Genomic DNA, 17478 nt, shown 5'->3' on the forward strand with positions numbered 1-17478 from the left:
ATAGTGGAAGAATGGGAAACACTGACAGCTAGTGGACAGCAGAGATACTACATAATTGGAAATGTGACTTTTTCTAATATCCAATAAAAGTACAGAGCACAGCAAATTAAAAATCATGCATTTTAAACAGATGAAATATGCTTCCTTACCACTAATGTAAACTGTAATTTTACAGTGGGTTTCCCTGGTAATGTTTGAAAATGAATATGGAATTTCTCAGATATATAAATGTTAAAGCTTCTTCAAATGATCAAAACGTGTGTTCATTACTGCTAACAGTATGATGTATGATGTAGAATGGCTGTACAGAGACCCTTAGAGGGCTCTCAAAGTTTAGACGTTTATAATAAACATGCTTAAAAATGGCCGCAATACCATTTTATACTATTTTTAAAAGAAGCATGTAATCAGAATAGAACATTGTGAAGTAATGTTTCATTTTTTACACATAAAAATCATTAAAATTTGCTTTTTTGAGGAAAACGGGTGTCTTCCACAAGTGCACCATGCCAGAAAGGAGATTAAAATGCCTGCCAGGAGATAATGTGACCAAGTGTACGTTTTCTGTTGGGTTATTTATACTCCTCTGTTCATTATTACCCATTTCATTGTAGTTAAATATGTCTCATGTCATGGTAACTCAAGAAAAATTGGTTTGTGGCCCTGAGGCAACATCGTGAATACTTAATCTGTTTCACAGGAAAAATGTATATTTTTGATTGGTCAATGTTCATTTCTACCACAGGAGCTGACAGCTTAAAATATATTATTAAACAAGGTAATGAACACCAAGAACACGACATAAAAGAACAGTTTTGGAGACGAGGAAAGGTTTCAAGTAGAAATAGACAGCAAGGCCTTGACTGTGCATTAGAACAGGGGAATTAATTCTAGTCATGGAGGGCCAGTACAATGGTGATTTCCCTGCTCAAATAAAAAACCTGGCAATTAACAGTGTCATCATCTGGTGGGAAATCACCAAGATGTGCCAGACACCACCTCTCCAGGGTTGGTTTTACATAAATTGTACTAAATTATTTCAACAAATGGATGAGAGCCACATAAGAGGAATGAAGGCCCATCAGCTGTCCTTGCTGCTCTACTAGGCTTTGGCTGGACTAGCTAACTTACTTCATTCACTTATTAAAGTTGCTGCAAAGCTAACAGGGTTAAAGCGTTTCACATAGATAAAGAGTTTGACGATTAAGCAAAGAATAACAAGCAAGCCACTTGAAATTACGCTTGGATTCCTAAAGGGGACTTATTATGCTAATTTTCAAAGTTAATAGTTTTTTTGGGCTCTACTTGCTTCAATGTTCCAAAAACACATTATTTTTGTCATACTGTACATCTCTATTCACCCTTTCTCTGAAACGCTCGGTAAGAGGGCCTTACCACTCTGTAATGTCTTCCGGGTTTCTCAAACACTAGAGAGCGCTCCAGAGTGAGTTCAAAATGAATGGGTTAATATGGAGCATTTGAGCAAAACCATAGTTTATAAATGCTTAAACATTTTTAATACAAAATAATACAATCATTTCCTGAACACAGAACAGCATAAACCATTTTAACACCGCTGTTATATTTTAAGAGCTTTTGAAGTCCAGCTGTCAGACTTCATAACGGCGCCTCATGTACGGTAGTGAATGTAGCTGTAAACTCTGGACCTCCTTGAGTAGAAGTTTGGAAAACACACTGACAAAATTTTTGTGTATTTGTATTTATTCTATCTTTTTCGAACAAATAAACCCAGATAAATATATTTACATATTCTTTTTTCAGATTGCCTCAGAATTTGGGCACAACAATATAAAGAACGGCTCTTAAGTACGACTTGGCTCTCACTAGCAGACAGACCCTTCTCTTCTGAGCAGCTGTGGCTAGACAGCATTGGTTCTGCCATTTCTTTTTGAGCCAGAGTTCAAGTCAGGTCAGCATTTTCTCGACATTGTTACAAGACTGAACAAACTCCCGGCCTCCACTATGAGAGGATGTGCCGAGCTTGCCGATTGGCGGGCAATAAGGACTGCGTTACGAACTGACGTCACCTTTTAACAGAGAAAAGGGCTGGAATTCCAATGAGGCATTTCAGGCAGCTGAGAAAAGTGGTTTCTTTAGGAGGGAGTTACTCCCTCTGGCATATATTTTGGGCTTTATAACTTGGCAGACCTTTTACATCCACAAAAAGCTATCTAATGCACTACAAAAAGGAAAACCAGAAATGCATAATAGGTCCCCATTAACACTGCTGACCAGCATCCAAAACACAACATATTGTCACTGTCATACATACAAAAACTTTATATCTCTATTTCGTATCTCTATTTTTTTTTTTTTAGCAGGAAAAGCTGTGACAGAGTTTATAATGGAATATTCGGAACATAATGTGCATCATTTCAATACACTGTTTTGAATGTTTCTTTTTTTTAACGTTGTATTGAAATCATTTCACCATTGACTTCCAGTTAGATGCCAGAAGCCACTGTCTCAGAGGAGATTTATAGCAACCTTGCTGGGCCTCACGATTCAGACACTGTTGAGCCTCAGCTGACCTTCGCAGAGCTACGATTCCAACCAGCCATTTTAGACAGGTTAGTTGACAGAACTAATAAAAACATTACTTGGCAAATTTGTATAATACATTTCTTTCAGAGCAAGTTTTTCAATTGGCATATCTAATTTTTAGGCCACTCAGGCTTCTTATTTAAGGATAAATAGAGCAACAGAATGAAACCAATAAAAATCTTTTTGAAAGTCCCTGTTTGCAGACCGACCTGAACTAGGTAGGAAGACATCTTGGTGGTCTACACCAGGGGTGTCCAATCTTATCTGGCTGCAGGTTTTCTACTTAATCAATTGATCAGTCTTCAAACAACTGGTCGTGCATACATCTGCTTGGTTGGAATGAAAACCTAGAGCCACACCAGCCCTTTGTGGATAAGACTGGACACCTCTAGTCCACAACATTGTAAGAACACATAACATAGCAACATGAGAGACGGAATAACTTTCTGTGACAAACTCAAATTTATACACAAAAGATTTGTTTTAATATCAAATTGACAACATAACTGTAAATATATAAATTTCACACCGTCCACAATGCTTTTATAAAATATGTTACAGTGCATAAAAAAGAATGACAAAATATGTATGTACAAAAATATACAGTGCATTCTGAAGCCTGAATTATACAAATATGTTTGTACATCCACTTGTAAGTTCCTATTAACAATCTGCCTTCAGCCAGAAATGAACAATAAAAAAACAATTTCAGCAGTTTCAAATAAAGACATGTTCTTCAGTAGCTGAAGCTAAAAAAAAGAAATAGTTCATTTGCACAGAACTGCAATAAAACATTCAAGATCTGTTGCTGTTAATATTATAAGCATATATTAAATGTACAATAAATTAGCAGTAATAATGCATGAGTTAGTATACTCCCATAATAATTCCACAATACAGCATGCTGAAATTTACAAAGCCAAACAAATTGTAGTTTTTGAAAAACTACATGCAGTATGTACAGCATATCAGAGAAAAGCAGCGTAATGCACGGCCTCTGAACGAGCATCAAACCCCTCCCCTTAATACAGATCATCCAATCGCAGCTTAGAAACTGTAACTAGGTGGTGTGGGCGTCTCTGACAAGCTTTCAGAACTTTAAAATGATCACATGGTACAACAATGGTACAAACAATGGTTACTTCAATGTACACTTCAAATAATGAAAATAAATTAGTATTTATTAACAGCTATGAACACCTAGAGAACGCTGGGGCAAACACAATACGTTATCTTTAAAATCATCTACACTGATCTGCATTATGTAGCCTTTCTATAGGAGACCTTTTTTATGTACTCCTTACTAATATTTTGGATGTATTTTCATCTAATTATTACTAAAACATTCACAGGTTAATAGTCTATCCTTGCAAGTTAACAAACTTGAAAGCTTGTCAGATGAAGCAAGGGGGTGGGGCTTAGTCAGGGTCAATTCATTATGCATTGTTGCTTTAACAGTGAACAATATTATTAATTAGGTACTGTAGAAACAGTTAGCTGCTTTCTTAAACTCACAATCCACTCCATTTTAATCCCATTTTGGATTTGAAGTAACAGTGCCTTCCTTATCTGCACCAACTGTGGGCTTGGCATTACATACTTGGGCTTGGCATTACATACAACTGTGGTTATCCATCTCTGTCTCAAGATGATTTGCTATTATACAGACACATACCTCCTACTTTCTTGAGCTACACCTTAGCATCTGTTGTCCAGAAGATGATTTGCTATTATACAGACAAATACCTCTTACGTTCTAGAGCTACTTCTTGGCATCGGTTGTCTAGAAACCTATGTTCCTTGGGCCATTGTTTTGAGTTTTGAGTTGTGTTTCCTCTAAAAATGCAATGAAGTAAAGCCTTCAAAGTCGTGCTTCGTTGGACGAGTCACCGTTGACGGGCGGTTTCCTGAAAGAAGGGAATATATAATGATTATTCAGGCTGAAATACTTATATATCATGTTCTGATTATGTTAAAAAACTACAGAGAATGTCAATGTCAATGTAAAGTCGCTGTCTTAAGAAAACCTTGTATATCCAAAATGGTAAAGAAAAATCATTCTTAACTGTAATGTACATTAATATAACATCATTTGTATACTGTGAGTTAAGACCATTCCTATAAGTTCATTCATCATGAAATGTCCACAATGTATAGGGCAGCTACAGAGTTATAAGGTTTTGACATGACAGCAATGACATGTTTGTGATATGTTTCAGGTTCTGATCACAATCACAATCACAATTTTGAACTACAATGACTGCAGTAAGATGGGGAGCAAAAAATGGCTGACAGAGCTGCTGAGACTCTAACAGGGTTCAGGCTGTCACATCCTGAGTTCCTGAGTGCCATTTTTTGTGGATGGCAGTTCTAGTCTGCATCCACCCTTCTGAAAAGAGGACCTACTCGAATTTGGTGAGGGGAGCTTTGTCGCACGTGACCTCCGAATGTACCCCGTTCGTCTCCCTCTTTTGTGCCTGTAGTTTTGGGATGCTACCCCTCGGTTTCTCTAGCCCTTTCATGTCTCTGGATCAAAGCATACACAGACACAGAGACTCAGCCAAGGCAGGCCAGCTCACAGTAAAGGGTCACTCTTATATCATAAAAGGTCCCCTCTTTCATAAACACTTTCTGCTGTCTGTATTCTTTGTTTTCCCCATAAACCAATAGGCCTTCCATGGAGCACATGAAGAGAGCAGTTGCCAGTTTCAGTACATTCAGCAAACAAACAAAGAGGTGTTCATTAAAACTCAGTCATTATTCAACTTAAAAGAGCAAAAAAACACATTATCCATCTGTTCATCACAAAAAAAGATGTGAAGTTTTAATGAAATTCGAATAGAATAAAAGGACAAGATTGCTTACACAGCAGCATTGTTGATCACCCCTTCCTCCAAGCTCTTAGCCTCAGACAACTTGTGGCCAAACAGTTTTCTGGCCAGGAAGTTGAGCAGGCCACAGTGGTTTGTATAGCAACAGAACGCATCCACTGCCACCAGCAGCACCAGGAAGACGATTATGACAATTCCAGCCACTCCACCTTTACCCAAGCTAGGCTTACTCACGGCTGCAAGAGAGTTGAGCACATACATGTTTGTTAAAGAAATAGTTAATGCAAAAATGCAGGTGCAATCCAGATTTAACTAGTCCCAATAAATGTTTATGTATTGTCATCACAGTATCAGCATTGGCAAATATGTACATGGAAAGTATTGAAGGTTGACAATAGCCACAATTCCGATGTCAGTGTTCCCATACTGTTAGATATGTGTAAGAGTCAATGAATTATCAGTGAACACATGCTTATGATTGCGGTAGTCTAGTGAACCTTACCCTGTGGAATGGTGAAATTGAGTTTGGCTGGGCTAGAAGAGCCATTAATGTTAAATGCCAAGACCTCCATCTGGTAGTCTGAGTTGTACTGAAGATTCTGTAGCTGAATCTTAGTGGAGCTGGCAGGCATTTCCTTTTCTATCCAGTTCTCACCCTCCTTTTCCTGTCAAAGTGAAACAGATGATGTTAATTCTGAAAAAGTGTTCCTCTTAGCTAGTTTACCAAAACAGGTTTGAAAAGTTTGAAAAAGCATGAAAGTTTATGGAGCCGGGCACAAGTAGCTTTTTGGTCTAAACCTCCTCAAGAGGCAGAAACTAATGGGCTTTAGGGGCTGCAGCTCAGGATCCTGGCCACCAGGGGGCGTGATTGCAAATTAAATAAATAACTAAAATTAGAAAGTGCTGTATATATACATACATAAATGGAGGTTTGTCCTAGATTATGTGTAGTTTTGTGGAGAATTTTATATTGATATTTTATATCTAATGTTACTTTTATGACTTACATGCAATCACTGTTATAGCTAGATAAGCTTGAAAAGCAAACAATGAGTTCTTAATTTTAATTTCTTGTATTCTGATTTATTTTATGGCAATGGTGAGTGGTAGAGACCCCAAGGTAGAGTCACAAAATCCCTGAGCCAAAATACATGGATTTTATACAAGTACCCCAACTACAGAGAGAAACTGCTAGTTGTTTTTGATGAAAAATGACAAAGGTAAAATTATTCAGTTTAACAACTGACCATCCTGTAGCGCACTAAGAAATGTTGAATGGGATGTCCTCCATCGTCCAGCTGTTTGATTGGGATGGAGTAGGAGTTTCCCTCTAACTTGCCATCAGTAGAAGACAGCACAGGCTTGTCCGGCTCCCCTGCAGAAAGTGAAGAGACAGAAGAGCAAAAACACGACAAAATTAATGACAACAAGAATTTGGTGGCTAGAAATGTGCACAATACTGCTGGTTGCTAACAGGCTTCATTCATTGTTATACCATCAATTACAAGGAATGACAAAATATATGTTGTACTTCACAGCAGTTTAAAGCTACCCAATACATAGTATATGTTATGTCTATTTAATGAATTGACAGGCCTACTGATTTACCCTCTGTGATGGTGAGGATAAAGGAATGGCGAGGACGTCATCAGAAGCAGATTCATAATGCAGGGTGAAAGGTCATCAGCAGGCAGGTGAGGTCATGTATGGTCATTGGTCAGTTAGATGAGTGATGGATGGAAGAGGCAAATTATAGAGACAATGGATGAGCAATGAGATACGTACACATGATAAGAATGTAAAAACATCACATTCTGTATCAAATGTATATATATATATATATATATATATATATATATATATATACACATATAGTCAATGATCATATTGTGTGTGTATATACATATAATCATATATGGTTCACTAACCACATTAGCATGTTTAATCATGCTTTTCTACTATTCTAGTCTTTTGGAGACCTGAAAAAAGTTAAACCTGCTCCAATGTCAGAATATTTCATTGGCTATTTCAAAGATCCAGGCAAATACAGAAGCCAAAATTTGGAAATCTTTTGAAAAACAAGCCCCAGATCACATCTACCACAAGTGTTAGCAGATAAGATGGAATGGGAGGATGAAGGCAAAAGAGTTTCAGTGACACTTACGTCTGGCCTGGGTGCGGATCTTCTTCTCAGCAGACAAGCCACCAATAAAGTGTTCGCTTTTGGCAGCAAAGCGCACAGAATACTCAGTGTATGGAGCCAGAGATGTGACTACCAGCGATTCTAGAGATTCAAACAATATCTGTCAAAATCTCATCATGTAAGAGCCCCGCATGTGTACAATAATTTAAAGCATTGTAATTCGCTTGTTTACTCGCTAGGGCTATGTCTCAACAGTGTTGGTGCCTGAATGTAGGAATTAGTATGATAAGATATGGTAGCTATCCATGAAAAAACGCAACACAACAACAACAAAGTAAAAAATAAAACCACTCTGATTCTGTACTGAAGATGCTAAATATTGTGCCAATGGTGAGTAAATTACCAGAAGAAGGGATGGCAATCTGACTCCACTCATCTTGTGGTTGTTTTCTCCACTGGATGACAAACTTGGTGATGGGAGACCCTCCATCTATAATGGGAGCGTGCAGGGTGATGTGGGCTGATGTGGGTCCAGGTGAAACAGTGAAATAGATGGGCACTGCAGGTGCAGCTGGAGATGAGGGCGAAAAATTGATGAAGATAAACAAACTTAAGATATACATTTGATTATGAACTCACACAATTTAGTGCTCTGCTGTGTTGACTATTTTGTGGGTTATTGCAAAAAAATATATATTTCCCTTTTCTAGAAATTAATAATTTCCCTGATGATAAGCAAACCTTAAATCATTTATATTATAGCTTGGTAACTGTAGGATACTGTGTATCTAATTATAAATACAGTGGTTCCCAGCTCTTACTTATTAGCCTGAAATCCTTTGTGGTGCTGCCTGCCTTGTTGTGGGCTTTGCAGGAGTAGACACCGCCATCAGAGGGCTTCACATTCTCGATATTGAGCTCAGACTCTGATCCTTCTATTTTCTGCAGACCAGCACAAGAAACACAATAAGAAACAAGAATGTAATATATATATATATATATATATATATATATATATATATATATATATATATATATATATATATATAATATTGTAGAACATAATCATTATATGCAGCCATGCAGGACAGTTGGTCCTTTAAACAAAAACTCAGTTTCCTACCTTGCCCTCAGGGTTGAGCCACTCAATGGTGGGTGAAGGGTGTCCTGTGGCATTGCAGGACACAGACACGGACCCTCCAAGCTTCACTGCCATCTCCTCCTGGCTCAAGATCACTGATGGGCGTTCTGAGAACAATCAGCAACCCCCATTACAAAGTTAACAAACTGCAGAACAACCATCATGCTCCCTAAACAAGGTGATACACTGAACAACTATGTGATCCCTTAAACCCAAGATAAAGAAGTTAACAGTGATATGTTTTCACAAGAAATGACCTTTGAGGAACTATTTGACTACCTGACTTGATTAAAGGAGGTTTTACTACAGGATCAGAAAAAAAGGTCTATTTAAAAGGGCCACCAAATGCTAAAAATAATGGACAAATGGTGAATGACGGCACAGACAGAAAGGATAAAAATGTAGAGGAAATCTAGAAGCTGCTCTAAACCATTGAAGTTGGATTAAAAGAATAAAAGTTTCTAGTAAGGCCAAATGGAAATATTTGCTTACACTGCACCAAATTTTCCATGATATCTCTGTTTATCTCTGCAGTAAACTTTTGATGTAAGAATTGATTTGTGGTTGTCAACATCAGAAAAAAAAGGAAATGGAAATGGGCACAAAGCACTACTCAGGCTATGGTATCAGCTTCCCATATCAGTTTACTTTCTTGGTGCCAAAATAGGTGATACTGTTACTGTAAGACCCAAGCGATCCATACCAACCATGCAGGAACTCTAGCTTAGCTCACTGTTTTTCTTTTTAAGGAAAGAGGATTATACATGTGGTTTCAGCCTCCTTGCTTAGTTTAACAGCCAAACGATTTCTCACCTGAGACGTCCAGTATGAACGCTGCACTGTCATCTCCAAGCTTATTGGAAGCCGTGCAGGCGTATTCTCCAAAGTCACTTCTGGCCACAGCTGGGATGATGAGCTCACTCTTGTCTGAGTTGTATATGTAGCGAGAGGAATCTGAGGTAGAAGGCCTGAGAGGGAAGATAGATACAAGTTTAATCAAACCCATAACTGCACAATGTGAAAATGCTAACTGATTAATGCTGCTAAATGAATCATGGTTACTGGTGTCTACTTACAAAAAAGAGATACAATACTGTGCAAAAGTCAGAGACCACCCTTCATTTATTTAATTTCCTTTTAAAACGGCCATTTAGTACATTTTATTTATTTTTAAGGACATATTTCTGAGAAGGTTAAAGATAAGATAATCCACTTGGCTAGGAAAGAAGAAAGTCAAAGGCAAATACGTGGAAACAAATGGAGTTTTCAAAACCGGAGTTCAAAAAATAAATTAAAAATTAAGAGAAAATGGGCCTCCTCACAAATGTGCACAAGCTAGTAGACCACCAAAACTCTAATTATCAGATAAACAATAATTAAAGCTTTTTCATTTTGAGAGAGAGGAGAAATTAAGCTCCACTCTTGCTTCAGATTTGGAAAAATCCACAGGTGTTTCTGTCAGTCTCTCCTTTGTGAGAAGACAACTCATAGAGTTGTTAAACAAGAAGCTAGTGGTGTTTTCAGAACAATGGACTGTCCACCCCAGAGTCCAGAGCTCAATTTCACTGCATGAGTTTGGGGTTATTTGGATTGTGAGAATCAGAAAGTGCAACCAACTTCTAAGACTGAACTTTGGAGGTGTGGAAAAATATCCCTGCAGATTTCTTTGAAAAACTAAAAAGTGAGTGTCTTTGGAGAATAGAAGCTGTCATGAAGGCCATGTGGACACACTCAATACTAAAAAATACTGGATATTCTACTTAGTTGTTTTAGTCATTTTCTGTTTTTCATGTTGGTAAATAACTTGTGCATAATGGTCAATTTGACTATAACTAAAGGAAGTGAAGGGTGGTCTGTGAGTTTTGCACAGTAATCGGTGTGCTACTATATGAAAGTACTTACACTGTCCAGATAATGGTTGGTTGCGGATATCCTGAAACCAGGCAGATTACTGTCACATTTGTGTCTGGTCCCGCATGAACATTTGTCCGCTCACTGCGAATCATCACGGTCGGTGGAACTAGAGGAGCAAGAAAGTGGAGGAAACAGTTAGGAGAATAACTCTTTGCAACATTTATCTTTCACCAGATCCTGACATGATCAATGAGTTCTAGAGCAGCCTGTCGCTCTTGGTTTAGCTTCTTATTGAGCCATGTCTCTGTACAGTGTAAAAACTCTCACACCTTACCGTTTACAGCAACAGAGATGTCCAGCACCTTCTTTATGGTCGGTCGATCTTTTATGTTCGCCACACAGGTGTAGGTTCCATGATCACTCTTACGAATGTTCGTAATTTGCAGATTCCTATTCGGCAGAACTGTGAGATGACCACTGCCTGTGGAAAAGAAGGAGTGAGGGAGTCATCACTGTTGACCACTACCTTCTTTTTTTCATTACAATGAAATGAAGGCTTATAAAGCACATGCACTACTTAGGTTGTCAATGGTGGCATTTCGTGACATGGGGCAGTGCAGCTTTTTCGGAGTTAGTATTCTCTCACTCTCATTGTTAGACAGATGAGAAACTGGGTCAAATTTTTGGAGTTAGTATTCTCTCACTCTGAGTGTTAGACGGATGAGATATTTGATCAAATGGACAGAGCTGTGAAGATGTTGTCCAGCCGCTGGCCAGAAACATCCCTCAATTTGGCAACAAATTGGGTCATGACATGAGCCGGTGACCTCCCGCCCCATAACCATTGTCGTCCACCATCGCCACCCCTCCGCTCTGCCAGCTGCAGGCATCACAGAGAATGAGGAAGGCGAGGAGACTCCCGTACCACATGGATAGCCTGTACCGAGGGTCCTACCGTCATTGCTCAAAAGGTGACCATCCCGATACCAGTTGATCTCCACATCAGGCTTCCCAGTGACCACACATGGGACATGCACTGTCTGGTTCACCAAAAACTCATGGTATGTCTTTGTCTTGCCAAAGTTTGGGTCCTCTGACAATGAAAGAGCAATGAAAAGCAAATGTGAATCAAAGGGCTTCTTGGAATCACTTACAAAGCTGTAGATGCATGGAACTGTGCTAAAGTCTCATAGCACCTGGCAAAATGACATCTAGAACCAAATTGATGTATACATTTCTCACAAAACCACCAACATTTGAATAAACATTGATACAATAAATTGTGATTGTATATCTACCAGATCGGGTTCCTTGAAGCAAATACAGTTTTTGTAGTAACCATCCAATACCTGGCTGGGCTTATCAATATATATTGATAAGCCCAGCCAGGTATTGGATGGTTACTACAAAAACTGTATATATATATATATATATATATGTGTGTGTGTGTGTGTATATATAAAAAAATACATATGTATATATATAAAAATATATATATATATATACCTGTGATCGTCTAACCAGATCATAGATACCAATAAAATCACTGACAATTTTTTTTAAATGCTGACTAGGTCAGAATATTGACTTTTTTTGTTACAGTACACTTAGTATGTCTTGAATGACTTATTTTCTCAAAATAATGACTCATGAGGTCAAAATAAAGACAAAATCACAACTTAGTGTTTAGTATCTTGTAATAATGACTTATTATTGCAAAATAAATAAATACAAACTTGTTATTTTTACATCTCAAAATCTTGAGAAAATAAGTCATTTTGAGATATTAAGTAAATATTTCAAGAAAATCAATATTTTGAGAAAATGAGTCATTATTTCCAGATAGTAAGTTGATATCTGACATGATGCTGTTTTTTTTCCTCTACCTCCATAAGAGCAAGTACAGGCTCAGCAAGGAAACAAACAAAATAATTGATTTATATGTATTAAAAATGGTTCTTTACAAAATAACAGCACTGGTAACACAGTTATAAATGTTGACAGCACTTTCTCACACAGTATGAATATTAGATTTACGAAACACAAGGTGTCTTACCGTAGACAAGGATTTTGATGGATGCCTTGTCAGTGTGAGTTTCATAGTCACAATTGCATGTGTACGTTCCACTGTCTGTTAGGTCAACCTTCTTCAAGTACAGTTTACTCGAAGTTTCATCTACTTTCTCCACTACATGGCGATCTTCGTCCACGTCCTCCCCATCCTTCTGCCAAATAATATCTGCCTCTTTACCAGCTAGAAGTTATAAGGATAAAGAAAATACCACATGAAATAAAGATACAACAGAACATCATAATTCCTTTATGTGCCTTCTAAATGTTGTATGAATTTCTTACTAAGAGTGCTGCAGGTTTGTTTTGGAAGTTCTGGAATGTTTAGCTTGGACTAGGAAAGACTATTAACTGGCATACAACATTTACATTATGCTGTGACTCTTTAACCTTGAAAACTTTCTTCACATTTGCACATCTTGCACACTAAAATAGTTATTCACTGATGAATTCCACAGATTTTTCAGACTTTTTGCATAATTAAATAGTCAGGATGTAAACAAAGTCATTTAGAGTGATTTGATATGAAAATGTTGTTCTAGAGAAACCTCAGAATCATTCACAGTGATGGTGATAGGAACCAGACGTCTGAAGAGTTTACTTTACTTTGTTTACATCTCAACGACTGAATTATGCAGAAGTTTTGAAATGTCAGTGAAATTCCCTTTTAAAGAGCTGCTTAAAGTTTCTTTAGGCAGCCAAACATGTTCTCTCTGGCATGAACCCTTTATTTGTATATTTGTAAGAGTACATATTATATATACATCAGAAAAAAAGAGAACAGCTGACTAACCTTTGCACAGTAATAAATGTTCAGTTCCGACCTTGATGTCCGTCTCACTGGTGATGATCTCTATTTTAGCATCTGAAAAAAGAAAAGAGCATTTTATTATTCGCTCCTCGCTAGGAACAATGAGACTGAGAGGACAGAAAGAAACGCAGAGAGAGAACACACACTGAGAGAGACAGCATGTCTTTAACAGTTATTATTACGCTTAAGCATTCATAAGCCCTCTATTGTTAAGTGAGAGACAGAACAAGACCAGAAATAGCTCCAAGAGACTAAAAGCAGATAAAAGACAGGCGACCAGGAAAAGAGTGAATGACCCTTGGCAGTAGTGGACTTCCTTTACAATGCACTATTTCTTCCTGTATAGTAGCTCAGACCTCCTCTCAGTCAGAGATATCTACAGTGAGATGCATGTAAAGTGAAATACAATACAAGCAAATTAAGCAAGATGATAATCTGATAATATCTAAGGTTTGTACCTCTTAATAGGGACATTATCCTTATTAATACTTGGATTTTATAAAAGCAAAATGCTTTCCACCATATGGGAAAACTGTACCTTTTGATAACACTGATATAAAATTGTGTGTTATTATTATATAAATTCATACAATAACATTTTATTTGAGTGTTATGCCACTTTTGTTTTATTGTCCCTGCCAATAACCTTTTCAATAAACGTTTATATTATGTATAAAAAGTGCTACATAAATAAAGTTATTTTTTTAATATTATTATTGTTTTTATTATTATTATAATACATTCAGAAAGCAATCATTCTTACCTGCTAGTCCTGAATACAGAAAGAAGAGGGCGAAGAGTCTCAGTCTGAAGAGAGATGCAGCCATTGCTGTAAGAGTCATATCTTCCACAGTTGTTAAACTCTGAACACCTGCTGTATAAATGCGCACGATACCCACTGGCAGCTGCGGTGGGCTGCAGGCTTTATACTCTACGAGGAGGCTGAAGACAGAGACAGACAGGAACCACTTTATCAGTAAAATCTTCGCTGTTCCCCAGCCAACACTCCCACCTCCTGATCTTTTATTCAAATTATCCACCGACGAGCAGGGTCCCAAAAGCTGCCCTGCCCTCACAGGCGCCGAATGTACCCCCCTCCCACACTCACTCCCACCACTCCTCTCCAGAACACCGGATGGAAGGAGGTTGACTGTCTCTTGAGAGTTGATAGAAGGAGATAATTTATCATACTGTCATCTGCTTTATTAAGGGGCTCATCTCTGAAGACGCAATACAGGCTCCTTGATTGCTGATTCCCATGTACTTTGTACATTTCTTCCTAAAATTCATCAGTTTTCCCTGTAATGTGTAGTGATTTGAGGTTGTTCAATGTGGAGCAGTGCTTTAGAACCCTGGCCCTAGAGTAACCCCTGCCCTGCACAGTTTTCCCTGTTCCCAGCACACCTGATCCAACTTATCAGCTCATTAACAAGCCCTCTCTTATGGACTCCTCACCCTGCTGCCATCTGACAGAAGGTACCAGAGTGTCCGTTCCACCACCACCACCACCACAACAGCGGACAACTGATGGCCCCCAACATATTCCTGGACTAATCTAGACCCTTTCCAACGTTCACCATGGACTGATCACAGTCTTACCATCACTGCATGCCTTCACTTTCAAACTATTTGAATCTGCTATTATACAATATTTCTATACAGTTTACAATGATAATGTTTACACTTGTTCCTTCATTACTAACATGCTACTTGATGCCAATTCATGCATATATGTGTATATACACATATATGATGCCTAATCATATGAACTATTTTGTGGTCCTGCCTAGTATTTACTGTCCTTTATATTTATTATCTGCTGTGTTTATTGTATGTTCAGCACTCATTTCACTTTATGTAGTCCTGTGTAATGTTCTGCTATCATGTGTTGCACCAACGAGGCCTATAGAACCTCATTTCATTCCGATGCATAGAAGCTACGCTGTGGAATGACAATAAAGACCACTTGACTTGACTTGACCTAACTTGACTTGACTCTCTGAGTGGGGTTGATGTACAGCAGGAAAATGCAAACATGTGCAGAACAGGGTTTACTCCAGGACAAGGGTCGGAACGTGCTGTAGAGGACGTGTTAACTTATTTTCACTTATAAAAGAAACTAAACATGATTTGAAAAGTGTTAGTTTTCCATGATATGAGTGCTTTTAAGGAGAAGTAAACTGAGTATAATTTAGGAAGTTGTGCAGTTGAGAGTGGGGTTACTACTGGTCCTTATGTCACATATTTGTCATGGATTTTTCAGTTTCATGTGAGACCAAATATTTTCCATAGGGTTTTAATCTGGACTCTGACCAGGCCAAAATCTTCAATATAAACCATTAGTATTTTGGGCTTAGTCTATTTTTTTTTCCACAGAGTGAATGTTAGCTATTACCCAGAAGACAATTAAACACAAAGAGGCAAACAAATGTATGTGTGAAAATGATCCTTATTTTCCCATATACTTTTTAAAACTAATTTTATTTTCATTGTAATTTGTGGCATTGTGTGAGTTTATATGTATTCAGAGCTTTGTGGGGATTCTAGGGATTAAAGAACATATTTGTTTTACTCACATTTTCTTTACAATTACTGTTTATTTGTTCAATATTTAACATACTGGAAATAAAATAAAACATAAAATGTGCTGAAGTCTAAGGTTTTAGTACATTTTAATATATATATATATATATATATATATATATATATATATATATATATATATATATATATATATATTATACATTTTAAGCTGTATGTTTTATTTTTTCTGGTATGTTAAACTCAGCAAATAAACAGAAATTGTTCACTAAAATTTGAAATTATATATATATATATATATATATATATATATATATATATATATATATATATATATATATTCTTCACATTTTCTTTACAATTACTGTTTATTTGTTCAATTTAACATACTGGAAATAAAATAAAACAAAATGTGCTGAAGTTGAAATTCAACAAAACATTTTGTAATTGATGGAGTGTTTTTCAAACTTTTGCATACAACTGAATGGTTTTGAAACTTTAACAGCTTAATAAAGTTTACATAACACATTACACTGTTATTCTAAAAAAAGAGGAAGGTTTGTTTTTTCCATTATATCAGCTCTTTATAGGAGAAGTAACTTAGTTAAACTGAATAGAATTTAGGAAGTTGTGCAATCGGTGTGGGATTGTCGGTTCGTATGCCATGTGATGGTATGGCATGGATTTTTCACTTTTTCAGCCTCAAGAACCATAAACTTTCAATAAATTTGCACTGTCAAGTGCTTTTTGCTTTATGCATCATGTTACTATATTAGCTGTTAACAAGAAGGCAATGAAACACAAAGAAAGGAAATAAATGTGTGTGTGGAAATTGAATTAGCATCTAGCTATTTATCAATCTGCTTATTTATTGTAACCAAATATTGGTATTGTAACCTGTTATATTAATATACTGTATTATCCAAATACATTTTATATGATACAGATATTTCTTATTAACCTACTAATGTCTATAAATGATTTTTTTTTTCTGTAGGTTATTTACATTTTTTCAATCAATCAACAGCCACTTAATGTATCACAAAACAAAAAACAATCCAAATTTGATTTTGATTGAAAGTATTTAAAATTAAATGAGTACTGTTAGATGTTCGTCCAAGGTATAACTATACAAAATGTAATCACTTTGAACCAATCAGAACAATCTCTCTAGGCCTTTTGTCCCATCATACTACATTTAGCTGTTGGACTTGAATGGGTTAATATATCATCCATATATATCTGTTATGATAAGTATGTCATGTTCACACACTTATAAATCTAGTATTTTGAACTGCTGATTTTAATCATGCTGATTTTTAAACATGATTGTGAATAAAAGCCTGCGATGGACTGGCGACCTGTCCAGGGTGTATTCTGCCTTCCGCCCAATGACAGCTGGGATAGGCTCCAGCACCCCACCGCGACCCAGAAGGATAAGCGGTTTAGATGATGGATGGATGGATGAATAAAAGCATGAAAATTACACATAGGCTGAATAATTTCAGTGGGTACTGATAGA

At 37.0% G+C, this 17478-nt stretch overlaps 1 protein-coding gene across 3 annotated transcripts; it reads right to left on the reverse strand.

Moving 5' to 3' along the window:
- Positions 1 to 3010: 3010 nt before the first annotated feature.
- Positions 3011 to 14419, reverse strand: ncam3 (neural cell adhesion molecule 3). 3 transcript variants are annotated; one of them, XM_036558764.1, is made up of 17 exons: positions 14179 to 14419; positions 13398 to 13469; positions 12591 to 12788; positions 11490 to 11627; positions 10869 to 11015; positions 10583 to 10700; positions 9494 to 9648; positions 8663 to 8787; positions 8361 to 8481; positions 7943 to 8110; positions 7561 to 7680; positions 7005 to 7007; positions 6644 to 6771; positions 5899 to 6061; positions 5431 to 5632; positions 4972 to 5091; positions 3012 to 4472 (listed from the first exon to the last, which is right to left on the reverse strand). In XM_036558764.1, the coding sequence occupies exons 1-17, from the start codon at positions 14255 to 14257 to the stop codon at positions 4427 to 4429; spliced, it is 2103 nt and encodes a 700-aa protein (XP_036414657.1). In that variant the 5' UTR covers positions 14258 to 14419; the 3' UTR covers positions 3012 to 4426. The 3 variants fall into 3 exon arrangements, with proteins under 3 accessions (XP_036414659.1, XP_036414657.1, XP_036414658.1); XM_036558766.1 differs by lacking the exon at positions 4972 to 5091 and having other exon boundaries at positions 3011 to 4472; XM_036558765.1 differs by lacking the exon at positions 7005 to 7007.
- Between the last annotated feature and the right edge of the window lie 3059 nt (positions 14420 to 17478).

The sequence above is a fragment of the Colossoma macropomum genome, unplaced genomic scaffold, assembly GCF_904425465.1.
Source record: "Colossoma macropomum unplaced genomic scaffold, Colossoma_macropomum, whole genome shotgun sequence".
NCBI lineage: Eukaryota > Metazoa > Chordata > Actinopteri > Characiformes > Serrasalmidae > Colossoma > Colossoma macropomum.

Excerpts from the sequence above, each read along its gene's own strand:
- ncam3 (XM_036558764.1), bottom strand. The coding sequence starts at position 14,257 with ATGACTCTTACAGCAATGGCTGCATCTCTCTTCAGACTGAGACTCTTC. Across the intron at positions 10,701-10,868 it reads CATCTCTGTTGCTGTAAACG|TTCCACCGACCGTGATGATT; the intron begins GTAAGGTGTGAG and ends TTGCTCCTCTAG. Across the intron at positions 5,092-5,430 it reads GTGATCAACAATGCTGCTGT|AGACATGAAAGGGCTAGAGA; the intron begins GTAAGCAATCTT and ends GCTTTGATCCAG.